Raw genomic sequence first — 26,932 nt, 5'->3', positions numbered from 1 at the left:
AATGGCCAATACTTTATACTGACTCATGGATGGTGGCAAATGCCCTGTGGGGGTGGCTGCAGCAATGGAAGCAGAGCAACTGGTAGTGCAGAGGTAAACCCACCTGGGCTGCCCCGTTGTGGCAAGATATTGCTGCCTGAGTAGAGAACTGGGTTGTGAAAGTACGTCGTGTAGATGCCCACATACCTAAGCCTAGGGCCACTGAAGAACATCAAAACTATCAACAGGTGGATCAGGCTGCTAAGACCGAAGTGGCTCAGGTGGATCTGGATTGGCAACATAAGGGTGAATTATTTATGGCTCAGTGGGCCCATGACACCTCAGGCCATCAAGGAAGAGATGCAACATATAGATGGGCTTGTGATCGAGGGGTGGACTTGACCATGGACACTATCGCCCAGGTTATCTATGAATAAGAAACATGCGCTGCAATGAAGCAAGCCAAGTGGTTAAAGCCTCTTTGGTATGGAGAACGATGGCTGAAATATAAATACGGGAAGGCCTGGCAGATTGACTATATCACACTCCCACAAATCCGCCAAGGCAAGTGCCATGTGCTTACAATGGTGGAAGCAACCACCGGCTGGCTGGAAACATATCCCGTGCCCCATGCCACTGCCTGGATCACTATCCTGGGCCTTGAGAAGCAAGTCTTATGGCAACATGGCACCCCAGGAAGAACTGAGTCAGACAATGGGACTCATTTCTGAAACAACCTCATAGACACCTGGGCCAAAGAGCATGGTACTGAGTGCGTATATCACATCCCCTATCATGCCCCAGCCTCTGGGAAAATTGAATGACACAATGGACTCTTAAAGACTACATTGAGAGCAATGGGTGGTGGGACCTTCAAACATTGGGATACACATTTAGCAAAAGCCACTTGGTTAGTCAACACTAGAGGATCTGTCAATTGGGCTGGCCCTGCCCAATCAAAACTTCCACATACCGTAGAAGAGTGCACATAAAAAATGTGCTAGGGAAAACAGTCTGGGTTATTCCTGCCTCAGGGAAAGACAAACCCATTCATGGGACTGCTTTTGCTCAAGGACCTGGCTGCACTTGGTGGGTAATGCAAAAGGATGGGGAAGTTTGATGTGTACCTCAAGGGGACTTGATTTGGGGTGAGAATAGCCAATGAATTAAATTGTATGATGTTAATTGCTATATAACACTGTATATCATCACTTCTGTGGTGGCTGTATGCCATATCAAGGGTATTACAGTAAAGATCTCTCAGATAATGAAGCATGAACTTTGATGAAACTGAGCAAAGTGCAGCAATGATAGTACTGGACAAGCACAGTGGTGGTGGAACCAGAACAGGTTTCAGCATGCAACAACCCAACACCACAAACCATCTTTCCTGCCCTGAAAGACTGTTATGAGAGATGGAGCCCCAAAGTCATGGACTAAATGAACTCAACGGACATTTTATAGTGATGGTCTATAGACTAAGGGAATGGTATCTGTGTCTATATATCAAAAGACAGGAAAGGTGATGGTGATTAACTGGGATGTATTGGAAAGTGTGCGACCTGGGCAAGACGTAAATGGTATAGAATAAGGGGTGGATACTGTCCTGGTTTCGGCTGGGATAGAGTTAATTTTCTTCCTAGTAGCTGGTATAGTGCTGTGTTTTGGATTTAGGATGAGAATAATGTTGATAATACACTGATGTTTTTAGTGGTTGCTAAGTAGTGTTTATACTAAGTCAAGGATTTTTCAGCTTCTCATGCCCTGCCAGCAAGAAGGCTGGAGGGGCACAAGAAGCTGGGAGGGGACATAGCCAGGACAGCTGACCCCAACTGGCCAAAGAAATATTCCATACCATAGGATGTCATGCCCAGTATATAAACTGGGGGGGAAAGCTGGCCAGGGACTGCTGCTGATAGCATTGCAGTTTCTACAGCTGTGCAACCTGGGCTCAAAAACCAGCTCAACCAAACCCAACCCAATGCAACCCAAGCTCATCCGTCATTGTACTTTCTCTCAGAGCTAGTGACAGTGAGTATAACAAGTTCTTATTTGAAAACCATGAAAATCTGCAGAGTGAGAACAGATGAAAGCCCCTCCAAAATAAGACCATCACAGTTTTACTCCCAGCCGTCTACGATCCTCTTCGTGAGTCTGCACACTTCCTATCTGTGAAGCTCAATGTCAAATAAAATGCACCAAGAAAAGCCAGCAGCCCATAAATGTGTGTGCATATGTGTTCATAAATGGGAATCCCCAGGCTAGTTTTACACACCATACACCAGCTATACAACGTCTGGAGCAAAGGGTTTCCTGCTTGCATGAATGTACCACTTGATACATGCCTCCACTCATGCAGCAGCTACTAATGCCACATGACTCTGGCCACAAGGGAGCCCTATGGAGATAAACAGTGGCTACATGGACACTATTCATGCTGTCAGGTTTTCCGTTTCTGACAGCACACTCACTGCCAAGTGACATTTGTGAAGCCTGAGGCTGGGAATAGCTCCTTCTTGAAAGTCTGAAAGGCAACACTCGGGTGCTGTGAACTCAAGTTTATAGGCATGGAAACTAACATTTAGTCAGAATGAATTTAGATTTAGCATACTTCAGATGACTGCATCTGGTCAGTCAAATTAAGCCTTGTACAAAAAAGAGAGCATACAGGCTGCAACTTCTCTTCTGAAGCAGTAGTGCCAAATGCAGATAGGTACTTCTAATGCAGATTGATTCATAACAGAACAAAGTGTCTAGACAGGTGGATAAATCATGATAGCTTTTGAACAGGAACCGCGTTGCTATTGTTGTTTTTTAAAAAAATCATTCCTATGCACCATAAACCACAGCCAGTTTAACCTGAGTGCAAGCATTTGTGTTGAGATGAGAGTGCCAAAGCCTGCGAAGGAGACTGAGCGAGCAAACAGGGACAGGAAGGCACTGGGGAAAACCCTCTTCCCACAGCCACACGGAAAGCCTCACTCCCAGCATTGCGGCAGCTTCTTCCAGCCCTGGTTCGGCACTCCCTCCTGACTGGGCAAAGCAATTCAGTACCAGCTAAGAAGCAACTTAATCCTACATGATTCAAAATGGAGTTAGGCAGTGCAAAACTGAATTGCAGTCCAGGACTGCATGGACCATGGACAATGACCATGTTGAATTGAAATTGTTCAGCTGTTCAGGTGTTTCAGTTAGATAACAGATTGGTAGTCAGTGATATTTCATAAATTTTGGAGAGACCTCACGTTGATGCTGATCTCCTGAGTGCCATCAGGCTATGGTATTAGTTTCTACATATATGTAATTTCTTTCTTCATTTGTGTGTGTGTTTGTGTGTTTGTGTGGCATAAGTGATATATTCACTTTGGCAGTATTAATGGATAAAGTGGATCCACGGTAATCATGGGAGAAGGGGCAGATAAATACGTAAAGGATAAGTTCCCTTAGTTCGATAAAGAACATTCACCTGCCACTAAATCAAATCGTGGGTTTAAAGTTTGAGTATTAAATTAAAGAAGGGTTTTACTCCTTGGAGTTCAGATCATTGTGGAAATAGTAGGTTGTTGGAAGAATCACCTAAAGGAAAGGTTTTCTTTGCCTTCTTATATTTCAGTGAGGACATTATGCTGGTCATGCAAATAGATGAGAAATTGATAACTGAACACAATGTAACTGAAATATGATTTATGTATATTTGCACTTGTACTTTATTTATAAAGAAGAAGTTTATAAGAAAGGCAAGCTGTACACACATCAGAGCTAGAATGAGTAAGCAAGAATGCCAGCTTCTCTTTTAGAACAAGTATTTATTGTTCAAATACTCAGCACCATAGTTTTGGCTTAAGGCACAAAAGTGGAACGAAGCATGCTAGTTTAGGTGACTGGGTTGCCTTCCTAATAAACAAATTTTCTCTTAGTGCCCCTATTTATAAAATCCTTTCTGTTCATTAGATTTCTTTCCCCCCCCGCCCCAATTTAGAACATTAGCAGTAGCAAGGTAATAAATAGAGAACTTAAAAAAAAAAAAAAATCATGTTCTTTATCCTGATTGAATTGTTGCTTTTCTTGATAGACTGCTAATTGGAGAATGACTTTTGGTCAAGGAAGAAAGGGAGCTCCCCTCTCAGATATGAAGCAGCAGCATTATCTACAGCAAGAAAGGAAACCAAATTTGATACTTCAGAAGAGCAGCAGATACAAGGTGGCTGTCCTGATTTCGGCTGGGATAGGGTTAATTTTCTTCCTGGTAGCTGGTATAGCGCTGTGTTTTGGATTTAGGATGAGAATAAAGTTGATAACAAGCTGATGTTCTAGTTGTTGCTGAGCAGCGCTTACACTAAGTCAAGGACTTTTCAGCTTCTCATGCCCTGCCAGCAAGGAGGCTGGGGGTGCAGCAGAAGCTGGGAGGGGACACAGCTGGGACAGCTGACCCCAACTGGCCAAAGGAATATTCCATACCATAGGATGTCATGCTGAACAATAAAACTGGGGGGAGTTAGCCAGGGGCGAGGGGGGCAGAAGGAGGGCAGCCCGCTGCTTCAGGACTGGCTGGTCAGTCAGCGGGTGGTGAGCAATTGCATTGTGCATCACTTCTTTTCTATATTCTTTTATCATTATTTTTATTTTTTCCTGCCTTTTCTGTCCTATTGAACTGTCTTTATCTCAACCCATGAGTTTTACCTTTTTTCTGATTCTCTCCCCATCCCACTGCGGGGGGGAGTGAGCAAGTGGCTGTGTGGTGCTTAGCTGCCTGCCACATTAAACCACAACAGTGGCAAAGATGCTTCTATCTGTCTTTTCCATGTTCTGGGGAAAACAATTTACTGCAAAAGTAAGAAGACTTTGACTCATTCTTCCTTCTCAATGAGAAAAGAATGTCAGCTGCTAATTGCCAGATTTGCTAAAGTAAGGCTTAGGGTGGCCTCTAATTCATGTTTGGACATTAATAACAGTATAAAAACAGTAATAGAAGTTTTTGGTAACTGAGATTGCAGCTATCTACATCTATTAGGGAAATAACATACACTTCATTAAAGATCTACTACATGTATGTAATAAAATTATATAAACCTAGTTGCACTAGGTTCATGTGCTGTCGCACACACAAAGCTAGGCAGATAGCCACCACATTTGTTGCCTTGTACAAAAGCAAAACTTGCTTTTCATGCAGAATTATACACAGTTGTGTGGTTATGTTCTGTATTCCTTGTATTCCCAAGGGTTAGAAAACAGCTCTGCAGCCTCTCAGCTACTGCTTCCCATATTTGTGTATAAGGGTGTGATTCCTTCTGCTGTCTTTTCCTCCCTCCTTTTTCTCTCAACTCCTTGATTCCCTTTAAGAGAGATACGTGCGGACGCCTTTCTGAGCTGAAAGGCTCTTCCACTTCTCTTTGCTACCCCGTCTCCCTTTCCACATCTCCAAAATACTTTCCACCTTCCTACTATTGAAAATCTAATGATTTATAAACTCAGGTTCTGTAAATTTACTTCCTATCTACTCCCTGTGTATGGCCACAGTGCTGGTTTTTAACATTTAAAAACTATGATTCATAAGAATTTGATACTTATTATACTGCAGTACTATCTGCACTTAGCTAAATCAGGATCCATAATGCCATTGGCTGTCCATGTTTAGGTAACAATTCACATTATCAGTTCCAAAATCACTTGAGAAGAAATAGCGAGATGAGGGGAAATGAAAAGAATCAGGTTAATTTTATTATATAAAGCATAATGTAACTGATTACATGTTGTTGACTATGTAATATTGACTATACAATTAAGTATTTATGCTTGCATCAAGAATATCCTGGGAACTGAAAACGATGTAACCTATTTGTTGGTAGGGTCAGTAGTTGCTAAAAATCCTGTTCAGTATACATGAAAGTTGCTATTCATGCAGCTACACATCTCCGTTCTTGCTGCATCTCATTTATATTCTAATTTTGACAGACATTCTATATTCTAAATTTGACAGACACAACCTTTGACTGTTGCCTCTTATCCTTCTGCTCTGCATTCCCAGGAGGAATCTGAGCTCACCTTTCTCTTACCACCCATTAGAGAGCTGAAGGCAGCAACGGCTTCTGCCCCTCCACCCCACCATTAGCCTTCTCTACAAAGAAACCAACCTCCCTCTTGTATATGAGCATCACTTTGCAGGTCGCAAGTGCCAGCTCCCTAACCATCTAAATGTATCCTAACTGTTATAGGATGGTTTTCCTTTTACAATGTGTAATATCTGAACTGATTTTTTTAAATGTATTTCTTCTTTGTTTGTTTGTTTGTTTGTTTTTAATAGGATATTATGGAAAAATCACATACGTCTGCAAGCATGTTTAATCTGTACGTTCACCAGAACTATGTAGAATTTTTTGCTGATGTAGATGATGTTGTGAGAGCAAATGAATATTTGAGTACTGTTGGTGTCCTTTGTAGGAATGGCACGTAGGAATGTAAATGTAATTTTTTATGCATATATACTTTTTTTAATACTCTCAAATTGAACTTCTAGATTTTTCTCTAAGTGTTCATGAAGGGTAGAAGGCAATTATTTTCTTACAAGCTGTATCACTTCAAACGTCTAATATAGTATAGGTGACAGTGAATCGTTAATGAATGCTAAACTACATCAAAAGTAGGAGAGATGCAGGCCTTTTGTCCTGCATCTGTGTACAGCTTTTGTCCAACTTCCATCAGCATTTTATTATAGTGGGCCATAGTGTTTGTAAAATATTCCACAAAGTATTTTTAAGTAGAACAAATTTGTGCTAAAAATGTATCAGAGGCCATATGTCTTTTCCCTAAAGCTCTTGAGCTAGCTTTTTCATTCAGTTGCTTTTCCATTCCAGAATATCTTCTGGGCACATCATGTCACTGCGGTTACAGAGTGTGGTTTACTTCAAAAGAGACACTCTGTACAGATTGAGTTCATACAATGCCCAATTTCTATCTTAGTCACAACTTGGCAAGGAAAAATACCGTGCATCTATGGCTACCCGAGGGGCGATACATTCAAACGCATCCAGGGTCTTTGCCAACTGCCAAGGAGGAATGGGTTTCTGGCCTTTATATGAGCCCCGGGGGTTCCTTATCAATAAAAAGGTAAATGCTTGATGTTTTGAGGAAAGTATTACACTTAGATTTGTTAGAGAAGTGAGTAGTACGGGTGAGATTTGCATGCAATGCTAAACTTGTCAAATATCTTATTTTACTATAAGCTACTTCTAAAAAAATACTTGCTTGAAAAGGTAGATTTATATTGTTCCTTTAACGGAAAAATAAACCAGGTGCCTCTGACAAAGTCTGCTCTCTGTGTCCAAGTGAGTCTCTCTCCATACTTCTGGGAGAGTCTTAATCCCATGTTCATGGAGACAAAATCAGTGTTGAAATACTCCGAAGTATTCCTAAAAGTAAGTTTAAGCTTGTGCAGTTTAAACCACTTTAAACTGTTGTGTGAGAAGTTTAACAAATTACTGCTGTTAGTGTTTTATGTGTTTATCAGAAATAGCTCGTTCATGAGAAACCAAAGCTCTTGGCAATTTTTTTCATTTGAATCAATACTCTTGCAGAGTCTAGGGAAAAAAATATGTTGGCCTGCATTGGCGGTGAAATCTATAATCAAAGGATAAAAATTGTCAGGAATGTTTAATATCCAGTGAAGGCAAAAATGCAGGAATTCACCATTTTTGTGATCTGTATATGTTAACTCCAACTGCTTATCTCTTTTCTGGATTCATTCTTCAGCAGCTTGTGTGTAGCCATCATTAAAGTCATCATGCTGCTTTTTATGGTACAGAATATATACATTTCTTATGGTTTAGCAGGTTTTTTACTCATGTTTTGGCCCCCCTCCCAACTCTTACAGTATCAAGAAAACTGTCTTGCTGCAAAATCTCTTTTCAAGCTTCTGTTTACCACTGGAGTGTCTTCAGATGGAGCTATTGCCTTATCTTGCTATGTTAGCAAACCCAATGATAAACCAAGGTAAGATTAGTGTAATCCTTGCACTTAGATATTTTTTTTAATCAGTAAGCATAATAATACATTTTTGTAACCCAAAATGTCAATACTATCTATCCTTTTGCCTAAGTAAAAAAATACATATGGTATACGCATATAGTGGGTACATAAATACGCTTCTGGCCACATAGCCAAGATTCAAGCTCTCCTGTTAGGTTTGAAACAACACCAAGAACATCTTTAAAACTTATTCAACTGAAAGAATTAAACAAGCACGTGTCTTGCCAGAAGTGAGGCATATGTCATGCTTTATAAATATGTAAGTCAGGGTCTTCATGTTGCAGTATTTTAAATCCTTCTTCCCTTTTTTTACTGCATGGATTTCAGGTATCTGTATACTTTGAATTTCGTCATGTTATTGCCCTGTCATTCAGTCTCATGAAGTCCTGGCACAATTCTTCTGACAGCCCACATCCTTACTAGCCTGTCTAACTTAGCATCATCAGCAAAGTTGTTAGTCTTACTCTCACCACCCTTTTTCACAGGGTTACATTTGGGAATGTACTGGATAGCCCAGGTCCTAGCACTGATCTCTGCAGAACTGTATTGGCAACTTTCCTCCATTGCAGGAGTTAACTATTAACTCATACTCCTCTTCTCCATTTCCTATCTGTTAATTATTTAGCAGGCTTTACTATTAAGTTGTTCTTTTAGGCTTAAGGCTTCTTTTAAGGCTTAAGGTTTCTTTTAAAAGCTGTTAGAGGACTTGGTGAGAAGCCTTTTGGAAATCTCATAGACTGTATTAATTAGATCTTCATTGCTTACTGGTCCCTTTAAAGTAACATCAACAGACTCAAAAGGCTTTAAAAAGCCTTTCCCAGATAAAGTAAACAAAACCAAAGTTTGCAGTGCATTTAAAAAATTTGTGTAACATGAGGCAATCCAGTAGCAGGCAGTTACTGTGTATGGTAGGTAGTCCAAAAATCACTGTTCAGACAGCTGTGTCACCTATGCTATGTTAATTACTTCTAATAAAAGGCTTTATGTCTTAACTAAGGCTTTACCATCTGGATTAATTAATTTTGCAGGCTATGTAATAATAACTCCACATAATAAATACACAGTTGTCGGACAGTAGGGATTTATCATTCTGTGGAGGCAATCTGTAAATATGTTATGGTAGCGTGATAAACACTTCAAATCTATATAATCTATTTTGGTATCAAAAACAATGCAAATATATACAGGACCACTTAACTAAACATATGACTTATTTATTTTCCAGTGTCTTTAATTCTATGTGCATTGTGATCTACCCAATATGATACTGGTGATTATTTTTTTTCAGATCAGATTGTTTTTATCCAAGATGTTGGGAAGCTACCACTGAAAAGACATTTTGGGAGGTAAAGTTGACATGTACTTTCTTTAAGAACACCTTCTTTCTTAATAAATTAAGGAAAAGAATCCTTTCAGACAGAAACATTTTCAGTGTACACCTGTAATGTGACATTTCTCCTCACTTGAAGCCTTATAATTTTACATTTTGACTTTTAAAACTTTTTTCAGTTCAAATCTACTTAGAGTTATAATGCTAGTAGCAACATTTTAACTACTATCTTTTTTTTAACCCTTGTTTATCTTTCTCTTCCATTGTACCAAATATTAGTTCTCTGACCTAGGCATAGGTCTGTGTCCTGGTTTCGACTGGGACAGAGTTAATTTTCTTCTTAGTAGCTGGTACAGCGCTGTGTTTTGGATTTAGTGTGAGAATAATGTGGATAACACGCTGGTGTTCTAGCTGTTGCTAAGTAGTCCTTACCTAAATTCAGGATTTTTCAGTTTCCCATGCTCTGCCAGCAAGCAGGTGTGCAAGAAGCTGGGAGGGAGCAGAGCCGGGGCAGCTGACCCGAACTAGCCAAAGGGATATTCCATACCATGGAATGTCATGCCCAGTATATAAACAGGGGGGAGTTGGCCGGGAGGGGTGAATCACTGCTTGGGCATCGGTCAGCGGGTGGTGAGGAGTTGCATTGTGCACCACTGGGTTTTTTCCCTTGAGTTTTCTTTTTTTTTTTTCCTTTTCTTTGTTATATTCCTTTTCTTTACAATTATCATTATTATATTTTTATTATTGTCAGTATTTTATTTTACTTTAGTTACTAAACCGTTCTTAGCTCAACCCACAAATTTTATTTTTTTTCCCAATTCTCCTCCCCAACCCACTGGGAGGGGTGAGGGGTGAGTGAGCAGCTGCATGGTGCTGAGTTGCTGGCTGGGGTTAAACCACAACAGTCTGTCCAGTGTACGATCTGGATAAAATCTTTGGTTTTGCAAACATGAAGATTTAAGTGAGAATAAAATTGCCAAACAAGGTCAACCCACCACACTAGTCTAAGCCAAAATGTTTATAACTTTACAAATTAATTGTAGGCTTCCTTATGCCATTAATTTTGTCCACAGCATACATTTAAACACTGGTAAACCTTCTGTATCTGCATTAATAAGTTGGGTGCACACCATTTCAAGCTTTATCTGAGAGTAACTGCCATATATTCTGTGGGTTCTCATGCAGGTTATGTAGTGTTGAGTTCTGGGCACAAATACCTATAATTGGAAGATGTGCCCAGAGCCGTAAAACATAATACTGATAGTAGTGATGTATGAAACGTATGTGTATGGCTTGAATTAACGGTGGTGAATAGAGGTTATTACTGCCAGAAAATCTGAAAGCCGTTGAGCATCAGCGAAGGGGGGAGACTTGTGTGGTGTGTGGATAGTCTTTTCTACTGCAGTTTCTGTGCTGAGAGCAGGAAATGTAGGGTTTTTTCCACGGTAACTTACCGTTGCTATGATAATTTTAGAGGTTAAAGTTTGAAACACTTACTGACAAAGATCCTGGCATGCCAGACTTACTCGTTAGTTACGAGGGGGACCCTGCTGACGTGAATGCTACGGAGATGGCTGTACAGATGGAGAAAAGCAAAATGAATGCGAATGAATGGGATGGATTCCCTCTTACTTCCAGCCAATGCAGTGAAAACAAACCACCTTGCAGTCAGCCTCTGCTGCAGCTCAAGTAATCATGGAGGAAGATAAATTAAAAATAGAGGAATAGGATAGTGACTGAATATAACAAAATATCAACTACTAACTCACCAGAATAGATTAATATGCTACAACGGCCCTTGCTAAAGAGAGCACAGTCTGCACAGAAGTACTCCTTTAGCTACGTAGGTGGGCTAGAAGGACAACTCAGCATCCAGCCAAGTTTCCTCAGCTTCCCCTTAACTTTGCAGGATCAGACCTGAGCTGAATACTAAGTCACAAGTCATTCCCTGTCTGTTCTGGCCATAAGAGTTAGCCATATTTATAAAAAGAGGTAACAATAAATTATGACTAATAGCGTTAGAAAGAGACTATAGATAGGTAGTATTGTTACCAACAGACTTAGACAATTTGATGAAGGGCCCCTTTGTGTAAACTTTGTACAGATAAAGCAAGCAGGCTTGCATACCAGAGATGAGCAAGTCTGTGTACCAAGGACAAGTAGGCCTACGTACAAAGATCAGCAAGTAACAATATGATAAAAGGGCAAGATGCTCCTCAATATCGGTATTGTACCCCCAGCTCTGCTGACTGAATTACAAAATGAGCCAAACCTGGAGAAGTCCTTCGTAACTAGGGGAAAGGTAAAAGCGGCAGGGGGAAGCACGACCACCGACTCAATTCAAGACCAAAGAAACTCGCCCCCCCCGCCCCGTAAGGAGCATGCCTGCTAATCTACATTGCAAGCGGAGTTAATTTAAATACGACTGACCAGTAAGGAGTGAAATGTTTATCACTAGCCAGTAAGTATAAACTTAGGCATGTTTTTACTAATTGTTGCTAATTAGATAACTGGATATAAACTCTGTGATTTTTGTATGTGGCATGCACGTTAGGTGGAGTGATCCCCTGTGCATCCAGCGCTGTAATAAAAGAATGCCTGCTTCTTAGTGCTACATTGGTGTTAAGAGATTTATTCCCGATTTCGGCGACAGTGTCACCCTTTCTTTTTAGTTTTAACACATTTTTATTTACTTTGCATTTGTACAGCATGTTTCTGGCGTCCACATGTGATAAGTTGTCAGCATTTGAAGATTTTATTAAAATGTATACCTTCAAAAAAATGACTCTTTGGAAGTTTGAACCTTCTGAAAGAGGAGACTGAAGTGTGTACGTAAAAAATTTGATATCCCATACTGACAATGTAAATAAAACTCCTACTGCATTAAGGCTGTTTTGTACTCTGCCACAGATATTTTATGTGAACATAAAATATAAAAATATTTTTAAATATAAAAAATATTTTTAAATATAAAAAATATTTTTAAATATAAAAAATATAAATTGAACACATGTTGTACGACAGATTATTTTGGACTCCTTTTTTGCAAACGTTTCCCTGATTTATCAGGGGGAAAATCTAACAGTCGCGCAGGAGTCCTCACGTCCTTTGCACTCTGTAGAAGTTAATGGTGTAGCATGCCGGTTTTCTCCTTACACTGCAGTTGTGCTGGGGGAAAGAAGAATCCCGTGTTTGATAAACGACAGGAGAAAAGTGGGTTTTATTTGTCCGAACAGACTGTTCAGCGCTTCCCCGTAACCGGGACGGCTCCACGCCGATCACTGCCAGGAGCCACCATGCTGAGCGGCCCCGCTCGGGCCGCGCCGCAGCTCACCGGCGGGCCGCGCCCCGGCTCCCCCGCCGACCCGCAGCAGCGGTGCAGCGGGCGGGAAAGCGGCCGCTCCCTCCGTGCCGGCTCCGCCGCGCCCGGCTCGGCAAGGCCCGCCGCTCTCGGCCGGGGCTCGCCGGCCAGAAGCTGCCGCCTGCCCGGGCCAAGGCCGCTCGGCCGCCGCAGGTGAGGCCGCCTGGGCGGGGCGGCGCAGGTGCAGGTGCCGGTGCCGGTGCCGAGGGCGGCCAGGCGGGGAGTGGAGCCGGGGCGGGCGCGGAGCGGAGCGCCGGGTGCTCCCGGGCAGCGCCCCCCCACGCACTCTCCGGCGGGATCGTCCCTCTTCCTTCGCCCGGCGCCGGCCGCCCTTTGGACTCCGCGGCAGCTGCCTCCCGTCGGGTGAATGAGAGGCGGCTGAGCGGGGCCGGGGAGCGCCTGACGCCGGGCCGAGCGCCAGCCATGTCGAGGAGCGCCGGCTCGGAGGGCGGGCGGCCCGGCAGGTCCCTGCTGCCTCCCCCGCTCCCCCGGGACGCGGAGCCGGGGTCCGCCGCCCCCTTGCCGCCGCCCCCGCTCCCCTGCAGCCCCCCTTCGGCCCCGACGCCTACCCCGGGGAGGGCAGCCCCGGGCCGAGCGGGCCGGTCGAGCTCAAGCCGGTCCGGCGGTTCATCCCGGACTCGTGGAAGAACTTCTTCAAAGGGAGACGCAACAACGGCTCCAGCTGGGACAGCACGGCCTCCGACATCAGGTACGTCTCGGACGGGGTCGAATGCTCGCCGCCGGCCTCCCCGGCCCCTCTGCAGCCGGAGCCCAAGTCGGTGCCCGGCTCCTACAAGGATCCTTACGGAGGATCGGGCGGGAGCTACAACTCGCGGAAGGAGGCCGAAGCCATGCTGCCCGGGGACCCCTTCGGGCCGCTGGAGCACCGCACTGCCACCGGCCAGGCGTACAGCGAGCGGGTGGAGGCCTACAACCAGCGGTACGCCTACATGAAGTCCTGGGCCGGCCTGCTGAGGATCCTCTGCGTGGTGGAGCTGCTGCTGGGCGCCGCCGTCTTCGCCTGCGTCACGGCCTACGTGCACAAGGATAACGAGTGGTACAACATGTTCGGGTACTCGCAGCCCTACGGCTACGGGGTCGGCAGCGCCTACGGAGGCTACTCCTACAGCGGACCCAAAACGCCTTTCATCCTGGTGGCGGCGGGAATGGCGTGGATAGTCACGATAGTGCTGCTGGTGCTGGGCATGTCAATGTACTACCGGACTATCCTCCTCGATTCCAACTGGTGGCCTCTGACCGAGTTCGGAATTAACGTGGCCTTGTTCTTTCTGTACATGTCGGCTGCCATAGTGTACGTAAACGATACCAACCGTGGTGGGCTCTGCTATTACCAGTTGTTTAAGACGCCGATAAATGCATCTTTTTGCCGTGTAGAGGGAGGTCAGACAGCAGCAATCATCTTCTTGTTTGTCACGGTGATCATCTATCTAATTAGTGCGGTGGTTTCTCTGAAGTTATGGAGGCATGAAGGAGCTAGGAGGCACAGGGAATTAATGGAACAGGAGGTAAGTCATTAGTTATCATTTTGTATCTACTGGGTACGGTGTGATGGGAAGCAGCTTTAGGATCTTTCCATGCCATAGACAGAGTCATATCAGGTGTCTTCTCTGCAGCAGCTCTGTAGCCTTTGAGGGTGAACTTTCACCAGTCTTAAGAGCATTTGAGATAGCCAAATGAAAGGCGTTTTTAAGATGTCTGATCCAAATTCTTGGACTTTTTTTTTTTTTAATTCACTTTGGTAAGGAGCTGGCTCTGTTCTCTTTGTAATACTCAGCTCTCTTCCTGCGTCAGCTGATGAACTACTTCCTGGTGTGTATTTTCCAAACAAAGAAAGAAGTCAACAATGTGCTTGTTCAGCTGTTCAGTAGGGTTAGGCTTAAAGCCACCTAGCATTTATCTGAAGTCTGCGCTTTCAGCACATTAGGTGCCACTGCTGTGAATGACAAGAACATAAAATACTGATTTTTGCTTTGCAAGCAAAACTCCAAGCTACTTCTTCAGGTCTTTTCAGCTTTCCTTACCATAGTTATCAGAAAATAGTAGTAGTAACAGAGTTGGCTGGATTTTGATGTCTCAGATTTCAATCAACTTCATCTTTTTCACATGAAGTATTTTGCATTGCTGCTGGCCTTGCCCTTACTAGAAGCATTCAGTACTCGCCTGGTTAATGATAAACTGTAATAGAGACTTATCACTCTCAACTAGAGAATTCAAAGTCATTTGTGTAAAACCTCCTTCATGTGAAAACACCACCAAAAAATCTTTAATAATAAAACTTAATATAGCATAAAAATTAACATATGTGAACCCTACATAAACCTAACTTAAGGAGGGGTCAGCATTTAAGTGATTTTAGTAGGAGAGAGCGAGTCTAAAGTTGCATTTCCTCTGCTCTGTGACTGCAGTCTGATTTCCAGCGTTTTCATTTAACACCAGTTTCCATTCCACCATCTTGCATAAAACTGAGACTCCCCTTCTGAAAAGTACATTGCAGTTCTTTGATAAAAGTTTTTTAACCAACTTTTAATATGTCCTGCAAGAATGAGGTCATTGCTGGAATTATACAGAAGGTGTTCAATCACTCTTCGCTGTTACTATCCATGCTGTCCTGTTCCAGCTACTTAGTATTTCTAAAGGGAATACTTTTAGAATATAGATTAGGGTCTGGAGAGCGCTGTGCAAAACAGCTGCTGGTTGAGCTACCAGTTAGTGCACTCTTGTGTTTTCTAGGCAATGAATGAGGCTGCAGAGTGTCAGTGAGTTAATATGGGCTGGAATGTGAAATAATAAAGGAGACTGGGAAGTGGATGGAGTATTTCCTGCAAGCTGTTCCTTACAGCTATGCTCTGGGAGATCCTGTCGTTATTCTGGGTGGTTGTTTTCATTCCACCGTTCTTAAACAGTATTTAAATCAATTGATCTGAAAATATTCCTTATGCCAAATTTCTTCATACCTAAATATAAATGTAATTCTCTGTACAGCAAGATTTTGAAAAAGTTTAGATTTTAAGAGTCTGTGCTTTTGCATACTATTTTTGCTGAAAATAAAACTTACAGTTCTTTCCATTTTTTGATAGATGAAAACACAGTCCTCTTTTCCAGAAAAGAAGGTAGGAAATAGGAATTTTATTTTTCTGTTTACGGGTATTTCGAAATGGGTGTTCTTTTTCTTGTGACTATTTTGATTGACCTATCTATTTACTTACTTGGCTTGGAAGAGATTAGGTTTAATTCTTTAACGTAGTCCGGACAACATTCTCCTACCTAGAAGATTTGGAAGAAGCTTGTAAAGAAGTTAATACTAGTTAGGCTAGGTTATAAAATTTACTGTAAATAGCAAATCTGATGACTGCCTCTGTATGTGCTCTTACCCTCTTTTATGAAGTGACCAAGTTCTGCAGTGTTTATCACAGAGTTTGGCAGGCATGGCTAGAACAGCAGGTTGTGTGATGTGTTGTAGGTTTTAGAGACTCTCTTTCCTCCTGGCTGTCTGCTTAATTTGGAGGAGAGCCCATGGAAGCACAGTGGTAGGTGCTCTGTGAGTTGAGCTTGTTCCTGTGTCTCTGAGACTGCTCCAAAGACGACCTTGCCAGTTTTGAAGTATCAGCAATTTTAGTGCTTCTGCCGCACAAAGATGCGGTTGCATACACTACAAAGATTGTATAGGATCTTAACAGCAGATGTTGATGATTCCCAGAGAATGTATGGTGTATTTATTTCAGTCTTAAATGTCTCCTGTTAGATACTGTGAATTTCCTACCACTGTTTTCTCTGTTGCTTCAGTACTGGATCAGGATCCTTTTTTATGTGTTCCAACAAGACTCCACACGCTTTTATTTCTGGATCAAGGGATAAATTGTCCAATAGGAAACAAGGGGAAAAGGGAACTCCAGAGAACTGAGTGATTCCTGTTCATTCACAAATTAGATTGATATCCAAGGAAAATTCCGTAAATTATTTTTTTAAGACATACAAGACAAATCTTTCCAAGACCCAAGAAGTATTTACCTGTCACTAGTACTGCTGTTAGGACAAACTGAAGATAGATACTGTGTGAGAAACATTACTGTAACTCTACTAATTTTCTAATTACAATAAGAGTTGTAAGAAATATCTATGATTTGCTTCTACTGCTGCTCAGTACTTGTATCTCTGTCTTCAAATGAGTTGGGTATTTTGTGGTTTATGTACATTGCATTTGAAGTAAAACTGGCTTCATTAAGAACTACTTTTTTTCTTTTAAAACAGTATGAAAGTGACGACAGACCAAGAGAAGAGAACACTTACAGGCAGCTTAAATCAGTGGAAAGAAAACCGGAACTACTTAATGGTCATATACCTGCAGGCCACATTCCTAAACCTATAGTGATGCCAGACTACTTAGCGTAAGTGACTTTGATGAACAAACTTAATGGAGAATACTTGAATGATGTTTTTCACTCAGCATTTCTCTTATATACACTCATGGTTTCTCTGCCATGCATGTGCTATGGAAACTCATAATTCTTTATTAAGTTAATGTTAAAAATAGAGAGGATGGGGGCTGGTATCAATGGCATAGAATGAGTGATATAAATAAAGAATCTTAAATTTAAAGAAACCCACCTAAACCTCAAATGTTAAAGCAGAATGTTATAATCTAGCAAGTACAATAACTGCCAAAGGAACAGAAGACCACCACACCGAGAATTTAGAAAAAAATACATGGGAAATTACTTGTCTTTTTAGCCCATGAAATTTGACTACTCTTGTACTTTCTAAGTGCTAAGTCTATAACATGCTCCCTTTTAAAGGGTAGGCCTTTCCATGGTGAAGTATGAGATCACAAATGAATTTTTATACTATTTACCATAGACTAGGGCACAAATTGAAACACAGGAGGTTCCACTTGAATATCAGGAAAATCTTTTTCACTGTGAGGGTTAGCACAGGTTGCCCAGAGAGATTATGGAGTCTCCATCCTTGGAGATGTTCAAAAGCTGCCTGGACACAGTCCTAGGCAACCTGGTCTAGGTGGCCCTGCTTGAGCAGGGGGATTGACCCAGGTGACCTCCAGACGTCCCTTCCAACCTCAAACATTCTGTCGTTCTGTGATTTTGTCATTTCAGTGCTTTACATACATGCAAATTTCAGCAGGTTATGAGATTAGCAAACAATACAGAAATACACTATCAAGGTGAAGGGTCCATGTGTTTGTTGAAGTCCTATCTCTAAACCTAGTCCTTGAAAATTTTTTTTTTAAAGGAAATATCCAGCAATTCAAACAAATGAAATGCGAGACCGGTACAAAGCAGTTTTCAATGATCAGTTTGCTGAGTATAAAGAACTGTCTGTGGAAGTTCATGCTGTATTAAAAAAGTTTGATGAGCTGGATGCATTGCTGAGACAGCTTCCTCACCATCCTGAAAGCATATATGTAAGTACCTGTGAAATGGGCTCATAGAAAACAGGTGTGGTATTAGGCAGTTTCTGACTGTCTTTAGCTAGGGCACAATGTCTTGTAATGCTGGCGGTGACTTGGTGGGAAAGTTTCTCCAGATGTGTTATTTCTTGTTTGGTCATCAGTCAAGGATACCAAGTTGCAATTAAGTTGTATACACATTTTTCTGTTTGGGTTTTTTTTTTCATGTTAGTAGCTTTCAAGTTTGAATGAGTTACAGTTAATGTATTTTCACTATTTCTCACATACAAGATTTACAACTAAAATGTAACAACTAGAATGGATTGGTCAAATGAGAATTTTACTTCTGACGAGTATTTTGTAGAATTTACATGAAGATATGGAGCACACTCATAGTGTTTAAAAATGTGTGGTCTCTCTCATTAGGAACAGGAAAGGATATCAAAAGTTCTGCAAGAATACAAGAAGAAGAAAAATGTGAGTGTTTTCAGCTTTACATTGCTAGTGAATCTAATGAATAGCAAAGAGAGTGTAAATAGCTGACATGTTTGACACTAGGTACAATTCGCTAGCTCAGGGTATCTGTAGCTACTACAGGGCTTTGTATATCTTGTCTTTTAAAACTTTGGCAAAGTTAGGACACAGCCCACTCCACTCATGCCAACAACCTGTTTTGAGAATAATGATTCCATTAGCCAGATGTGGGAAGAAAATACCCAACAGTTAAGCATTTTCATCTTCTGAGAGTATGTCTCATCTCTTAGCATTCTGCATTCAGAAGACTGGTTATTTTTGGGGATCTAGTTCATTTAAATTCACTGACTGACACAGCCAACAGATAAGTTAACAACAGAAAACATAGTCTTACCCTTGAAAAGAAGTTTTGTATTTTCTTTGTAGCATGGAACTTGGACTCTCAAAAAGTAATTTTCAGTGTAATCCAAGAGGTTTCACTTTGTCATTTTTAAATGCAGGCAGTAAATGTGTACTTGTGTTCCATTAAAAACATAAAACATTAGAAATACCTTCCCCCCACCCCCCCATGGAATTCAAATTTTGTGTCCGTGTTAGTTAAATGTCATTGCTTTTTGGGGGGGAGGGATTTATTAGACACACAACACCACACTTACAAAATCTAAATTATGTAGTAGGATGTCATTTATATTTGCAGATTTCTGTTTAAAAGCTGCTCTGTTTACTAAGTAACTACTGCATATAAAAGCAGAACCTCTTTTTCCAGTGTTTCATGAGGAAGGGGAAGCAGGAAATAAGAAATTGTGGCCAGGGACAAAGAGTGTGATTTTGGAGAATATTTATATACTGTCCTTAATCAAGAACATAATTGATAATAGACCATTCTTGGAAGAGTTTGAAAGTGTAATGTATTAATGTAAAGGTTTTTGTATTTTTGGCAGGATCCTGCATTTCTGGAGAAAAAGGAGCGTTGTGAATACCTAAAGAATAAGCTTTCTCACATAAAACAACGAATTCAGGACTATGATAAAGTTATGAATTGGAATGTAGAAACTTAACTATGCCTTCACTTTGTGACTACTATTCTCTATTTTTTAAATTGATATGCATATTTTAAACTATTTATTTACTGTCAGAACAGTACACCTATGGGGATTGCTTAATCACTTTGTCACTTATTTAGATGTTGTACGTTACTGGTAGGTTTTGTATGCAGATCCAATTTTAAATCAATGTAATGAAGTTATTACATAAGTTTAGAAAACCTGTGCTAACATTCTGCTTTTGTTAGACAGTACACAGCCTGGCCTCTTAAATATGAATACTTTATTTGAAAATACTGTATTTGCAAACTTGCAGAGCCCACCAGAGAAAGCAGTTCTAAATACCATGCCAAAAGTTTGCACAGAAATGCCGTTAACAATGTCAGATTTTATTTATAGGTGAGATCTTAATGATATCAGAAAGAGTTGAGCTGTTCTTTCTGGCTGGGGTTTGGTGGAGTGCTTAATCATACTGAATCATTTTGGCCAGTCAAAAATTAGTTTAATAAGACTTTTTGTGTTGTATTTCCAAATGCTCTGCTGTATGTCAGAAATTATCTGGAATTTCACCCAACAAGAGATGCAAAATAACTTCCTATTTAAGCAGCCGGGGGGAGGGGGGGCGGGTTGTGTTGGGGTTTTGTTGTTTGGTTTGGGGTTTTTTTTATTCCTCTCTTTAGAGGTGATGCAACAAATTTATACATGGCCTTAAAGGAATAGAGGTACAGGATGAGACTCATGTTAGTGTTCCATTGGTGTTGCTATAGGCCAGTATGCTCTGCATACCTTTTCTGGGTCATCTTAGTTTAAAGTTATCTTAACCCATCCATGGGTTTAAAGGCAAAACGCTTTATTCTTCATCAGCAAGTAACAGGACTTTTTGTCGAGGCAGCAGCTGTTTGTGAACTTGGCATTCAGAGAGTAAGTACAGCAAAATTAATTCTCATTCAAAGTATAAATTACTAGTATCCTTTATAAGGCCAGGTAAAATGTTTTAATAGATGTGCTTTCCAGAGCATATCTGCATAAAGTCAATATATATTTTTATATTTTATCTTGGGGATAGGTTTGTGTATGCAAATGTTTTCATAAGCCAGTAAATTTTCTCTTTGTATCCTTTTTCAGATCTTTGTTTACTTTTTTTTACTTAGTAAAATTGTTAGAAGCATTGATAGTTTCTTTGTACAGTTTTCTACAACTGCAATTTGTCTGTTCTGAAATATATTTTAATTTGAAAAAAAACCCACCAGTGTAGCCATGTTATTCTATTGCTTATAAAGGCATTTTGTTAGAAAAAGGTGGTCTGATTAAGGTTATTTCAAATTTTTGTTAGTGATCGTTTTTTCTTTAAAAGAAAGTTTTCAACTTTTGCCTTCATTTAAAGGCAAGACATCAGAAAAGTTGTTTCCAGTTTAGAACAGTGATGGTAGCCCCACCTCTGTTCTTCAGTACTGGAAATGCATTAATACACCTCGCTCTGGCAGTTATATCCCTTCTAATTTTTAAGCCCTTATCATTCACACTGCAATCCAGATGGCTACAAACCCACTTTCATACTTACAAAGTTGACATTCCAATTTTATCAGCCACTTAATTCCAAGAGTTTTAGTGGATGAAGTAAATAAAACAAGACACCATGGGAACACTGAGACAATTTGAAAACTTGGCACCTCTTCATTTGAAAGCCTTCAGTCTCATCTACCTGGAGGGTGTCTCAGTATGTTCATCAGTCTGAAATCAGATGATAGTCAGTGCTATCCCTTGTTTTCCCTCTCTCTTCAGGTGCCTCTCTCTCTGGTTCAGGTTTCTATTCTTTTCAGAGGAGGAAACCTCTCTACCTTATAGAGGACCTGGGCCAAGTGTTTTATGCGTATTGTGCGGTATACTTGTTAAACTTTTCTTTGTAAGAGAGGTCCTTGTCCAAATCCCTGCAATCTAAATGACCTCTCACTGTACGCCCAGGTTTCTCATTTTTTCTCAGTGGGAGTTCTGGGTATTGCATCAGTACCAGAAGAAGATTAATCCAAGTTTAAGGATCAACTAATGTTTATAAAGTGCTAAAAAGAAGCTGACTAATGTTTTCTTTGGAGGATTCACAGTCTGCACCCTTAATAGGCCTTGCTCCCGTTGGACACTGAGACCCAGCTCCAGGCTCCCTTTGACAGTGGTCTGAGTTTCTGGCTCCTGGCCCCTCAGACAGTGCCTGCATAGCCTCTGCAGAACCATTGTGCTTCTCTTTTCCTGCAAAGTTTCCAACAAATGGGTTGGGAAAAGCGGACGCCTTGCCTGTGGCTGGAATGAGGAAATAAACTAAGTGGAGACAGCTGTGTGTGGATCCTCCACGTTTCCCAGCAAGGTGCCACAGGTGTGGCTGAGCGGATTTTCCAAAAGCTGGGGAGGGAAGATGTGTAGGAATACTCCCTTCTGCCAGCCTTTTGGGTTTCAAATAGGGTTAGTGCAGTGCGTGGCAGTGGGGTGTGCTGAGCACGGAGCCCCAGGAGAAGGCATTTACCTTTGCAGCTTAGGAAGTCCAGCAGGGCAGCAGGTTGTGACCATTACAGTAAATTACTTGCTCAGTCCTGGATCTGTTACGGACCTCAATGCTGCTAAGCAGGCACTTTGGGTGCATACAATTGGTAAGCTGGTTTTGCTCTAACCTATCAATGGAGGACTGAAAAGGGTCTTGTCAACAGTGCTCTGAACATGCCAAAGACAAAATATTAGTCTAAGAAACATTTTTATCTCTCAGAGAAATTGAGATTAATGAAATAACAATTAATGGCTCGGAGTTGAAGCCAGTCAAATGCAAGACAGAAATTGGGAGGAAATTGAGTGAGAATTAGTTACAGCCAGAACTATTAGGGAAAGTGGTCCCTTGATATCCTTAAAGAATAGAAGGTATACTTCAGACAAAACTAAAGTTATTAGGCGATTATCACCTGGGTCTCTCTGTGCAGTCTCTCTAGTCTCAACTCTGAATTTACATTGTTTTATGTATGCATAAACATTCTGCTATGTGGTCTTACTCGTGTGACTGGGTTTTTGCAGAAGGTAGTTAACATTTATTTGAATCTTACCAAGTAATATTGCCCTACGTCAATGGGCATACAGCATCCACTTTCAATTACAGCCTGTCCTCAGACACTGAGTGTGTATAACAAAACTTTTATCCTTCAGTCTTCCTCTTAGAAAATGCCTGCCTGGCTCCACAGATCTACGAAGGGAAATGTCCAAGAGACTTACAGTTTCCGGGAATATAATAGTTTTCAAACTGGGCTTGAATAAATCAATAAAAGGGCTTTTTTTTTTTTTGTCTTGATAAACAGCTGGATATCTTTGATCAAGATAACTGCAGCAACATCTGCATACTATCTACTAATCTGTACATTTTTGCAGGGCAGATAAAGCAGCGTGTAACAAATGTAACCAAAAGTTTGTATCGCATAGTAGGGTGGACTAGCTCTCATGACAGCATATCAACTAAAAATACTCGTGGCAATGAAAAACCTAATTGCTTTGAAATTGTATAAGAAGCTATCCAGTATTTAGTTTATTAATCTCAAAATTGTGGTGGGATTTGAAGCATTTGGACAATCATAATCTACAAAATGATTGTATATCCTGCGTTCCTGTCCAGCATTTAAATTCTTGGCTTTGACAATAAAAAATATCCCTGTTCTGAAAGAAGTCTCATTTCTCTCTTCTTCTATTAAAATTGTCAGCTTGCAGCCATTTTTCCATTTTGACGTTTTATAAATTGGACTTTTTCCTTCTTAAGAAAAGATGGCATGTGATCTAATGGGAGTAGATCAAACTACAACTTTATTTCAGTTCCTAGAAGCAAATCTTGAATTCTTAAACTAAAGAATTACCCTTTTTCCATCTTCAGTAGTTTTCACTGCTTTCCTTCAAAATATCTGGGATTTTTCCCAGGTATGGTTTAATTGAAAGGTAATTAATTTCTCATGTGTTTCCCCTATATTTATAAATTGCTCCTGATAAATGCAACAGGCTGAAGGATACAGAAGCAGTAAGTTTTTACCCACTCCTATTTAAGGAAATGTTACTACTGTTTAAATGTTTTCTTCCTCATTTATTGTCTTACTTGGATGCAGAGTGACACCCCTTAGAAACGGATGCTCGGCAACTTTCCTGTTATTCAAGAGGTCAAATCCAGTCTTGGCACACTTCCGCTGTATCCAGTAAAGTTATGATTGCTCTGCAGAGAAATTGGCTAAAATTATCTCTAGCTTCTTTGAGCTAATCCTCACTGTGGCACTTATGAAATGGAAACTCTTGGTGACATGAGATGGATCAGTGCTGCTCAGAATTATTTTAGGTAGAAGCAAAACATAATCATGTAACATCAAAATACCTGAACCTAATTTGTTACCTCTTTTTGTATTTTGAGTTTAATCGCAAAGATTAAAGATCTCAAACTTTTTCTGCACATGAAACAGTACACTTTTGCATAACTGCATTTTTTTTTGCTTGCGTTGTGGCAAAGCAAACATTTGCAAGCTTTTAAAACTACATATAATTTTTACTCTAACAAAATAAATAATTTGAGACATTTGTACAATTCTAGAACCTGCACTGTAATCCTGTTTAAATATAGATAAAGACCTTGTGGAATTACCAGAACATGTAAAACGGCTATGATGTATTCTTTCATGCTGAAAGACTGCTTATTCCCTGCTATTCCTGAAATATGTGCACTCTGTAGATGTCATTGGGTTTCTTCCTTTCTACCTATAATTCAGTAGTTACAGTAATTTTCCTTTTCTACCACTGTGTGGAGTATTCTGTTCTGGCGATACATAAAAATTATATATAGGCATGTGTAAATTATATGTAAATAATTTTTTTCTTTTTCACAGCAGATTTCAGATCTTGGTAGTTTTGAATGTTTCATAGTTCTGATCCTGTTTTTTTATTAGCGAGTTTGTTCTGCTAACACATCTATCCCTCTGTTCCCTTGTACTCTTGTATTTGTTTCCCTGCTGCCTCATTCTCACAAGGGCCAATCCATCCTATGGCAACATCTTGTCACCATGTCTTCTTCTCAAGTACTCTGACATTAATGCATACAACTGAATATGCTTTTCTTGTATTTAAACAAATCATCCTCTAGGTTTAACAATGTGAACTAGTTGCCGTTGGAAACTCCTGAATGTAGGTACCATGTTGTGTTTCATTTGGCATCAACTGGTATACTACTGCAGAACTGTTTGTCAATTTCCAGGCATAGCAAAGTAAGGGTAATAGAAGAAAGTTACTATTACATAGTTAAATGTAGTTTCGTAATCTTTACTATAGTAGTTGTGAAAGGTGATTAGTTAACATCTATAAATACAAGTGCATTTTCAGGGTGAAAAGCACAACCTGTTTTCTGCCTGCATATGAAGATAATCACAAGTGCTTCGGATTTCTTCTTTGGAGAGAACAACAAAAGCCCCCTCCCAGACCTATGTACTAGCCAAAAACCCACTATTTCTACTGGGTGTTAAAACTGTGACTGATTTTCTTCTCGATGCTTTCTTTGTGTGTGCAAACAAAATAACCTGTTGCCCTATTTTGAAAAGCAAGTGAAAAGGAAAGGCTGTAGCTTCAGGAAGTTTTCATCTCTAAGAAATCCCTACATCACAACATCTTCTAGTCTAGACTTGTGCTCTTTATAGACCAAAAATAAACTTTTTCAAAGTTGCATTGGCATGTATGGTTAGAACTCATCCAGCCCAGTATCTTGACCAAGCACCACTCTACTACGTTAATCAATATTTCAAAATCTCTCTGCTGTAATCTGTAATGCCAAGAGCTGCTGGATATGAACTAGAGTTCTTCTTACATCTTTCTGCCCGCCTTTAAAAATAAATTGTATGCTTGCAAAGGAGACAAACAGTAAATTTAAAGATATCTGAAAAATGGAACGTACACAACATTTAGTGAAAAACTACATTTCTTTTGGTCAGAGCAATTAGCACTCAATGGAATACAAAGCATCCCGACCCACTTTTTAAAGGTAATTGCCAGTTAACTGTTGCTCACAGCTTTGTAGTGATAGTTTATTAAAAGAAATCCCCAAAGAAAGCTATCACAGCAAAACAAGAACCTAGCCTGAAAGGGGTGATTCTAAATATGGTGAGATTATTCTGCGCGTTTGCAAAAAGTTATATTACTCCTGATGCCTGTAAATGTGGAATTTGCCACTTACTAGAATTGTTGTGGCTGGACCAAATTGGATTTTTACTGTTTTGGGGAAGTCAGGAAGGCTCTAAGATAAGAGGCTCCTAAATAACGTCACTAGGACAGTTCGACCTTAGAGAAAACAGTTGCGCGAAACCATAACGATAAATTTTAAAACAAGCGCCTCAACCAAAACAGACTACCCTTGAAGGACATGATATACATGATCTCAGAACTGAGTATGCGCAAAAACAGAGGTCAGCCAGCACACACAGTGAGGAAGAGTATATCCTTCATCCAGAGACCCCTGATGACCACCCAGAGACATAAAGAGACATGCGCAAGAGACATTTGCATATGATAATGAGTTCCCGGAAATCTGATGAATATGTATAATGAGTTCCTGGAAATCTGATGAATATGTATGTATAAGCTTGTATATAAACTATGCAATTAACCTGACCGGACACACATAATAGGAGGAGATATCCCCTGTGTGTCCAGCGCTGCAATAAAGAATACCTACTTAATAGTCCCTAGACTATTGAGTCTTTGATTTGAGCCTTTCACGGCAACACTCCACTACTCAGTTTGCTCCCATGAGCACATCAACATCACCGAAAATATACCTTAAACTTTGCAGCAATGAATGAATTCCAAGTTATGTATTTTAGAACAGAGTTAAAGCAGTGCTTTTGCTACCAGCATAACAGGCAGTTATTTTCACTAAGTAACTGATGAGCATAATTATGCATTAAAATTCAATGCTACGGTATATATAAATAGTGGTCTTTTTCCAGGCTCCTGGATTCTTCTGTTAATTACTGAAATGACTTCAGTTAATTACAGAAATACCGTGTAAACCCAGATAGTGCCTGAATCCTGTTAACTGGTCCCTGAGGGACGAGCAAGGGCCGGTTTGACCTGACAGAAACTTACCGCGGGCTCCATGCCCACACTAATGGTGTGTCCACGACGTGTTTTCGCTACGCTACCATCCTTTTAATAATTTAATTGGAGTATTTTGACGTTGTTGTGAAAAATATCCTGTATTTGAGATGCCGAGGGTCGCCCGTTCACAGGAGCCGCTGAGAGGCCACACAGCTTCGCTCCCA

The 26,932-nt window shown here is 40.7% G+C and overlaps 1 protein-coding gene across 1 annotated transcript; it reads left to right on the top strand.

Annotated features, from left to right (window-relative positions):
- Positions 1–13,115: 13,115 nt before the first annotated feature.
- LOC127027498 (MARVEL domain-containing protein 2-like) lies at positions 13,116–20,236 on the top strand. Its single transcript, XM_050913273.1, is given in 7 exon segments — positions 13,116–13,224; positions 13,227–14,218; positions 15,791–15,823; positions 16,962–17,098; positions 17,958–18,129; positions 18,541–18,591; positions 19,530–20,236. Coding segments are annotated over 7 exon segments (1,611 nt in total). The 3' UTR covers positions 19,647–20,236.
- Positions 20,237–26,932: the final 6,696 nt, after the last annotated feature.

This window comes from Gymnogyps californianus, chromosome Z, assembly GCF_018139145.2.
Source record: "Gymnogyps californianus isolate 813 chromosome Z, ASM1813914v2, whole genome shotgun sequence".
In the NCBI taxonomy this organism is placed as follows: domain Eukaryota; kingdom Metazoa; phylum Chordata; class Aves; order Accipitriformes; family Cathartidae; genus Gymnogyps; species Gymnogyps californianus.
Note: the sequence above shows the minus strand (reverse complement) of the source record. Positions and strands in the feature narration are given on the sequence as shown.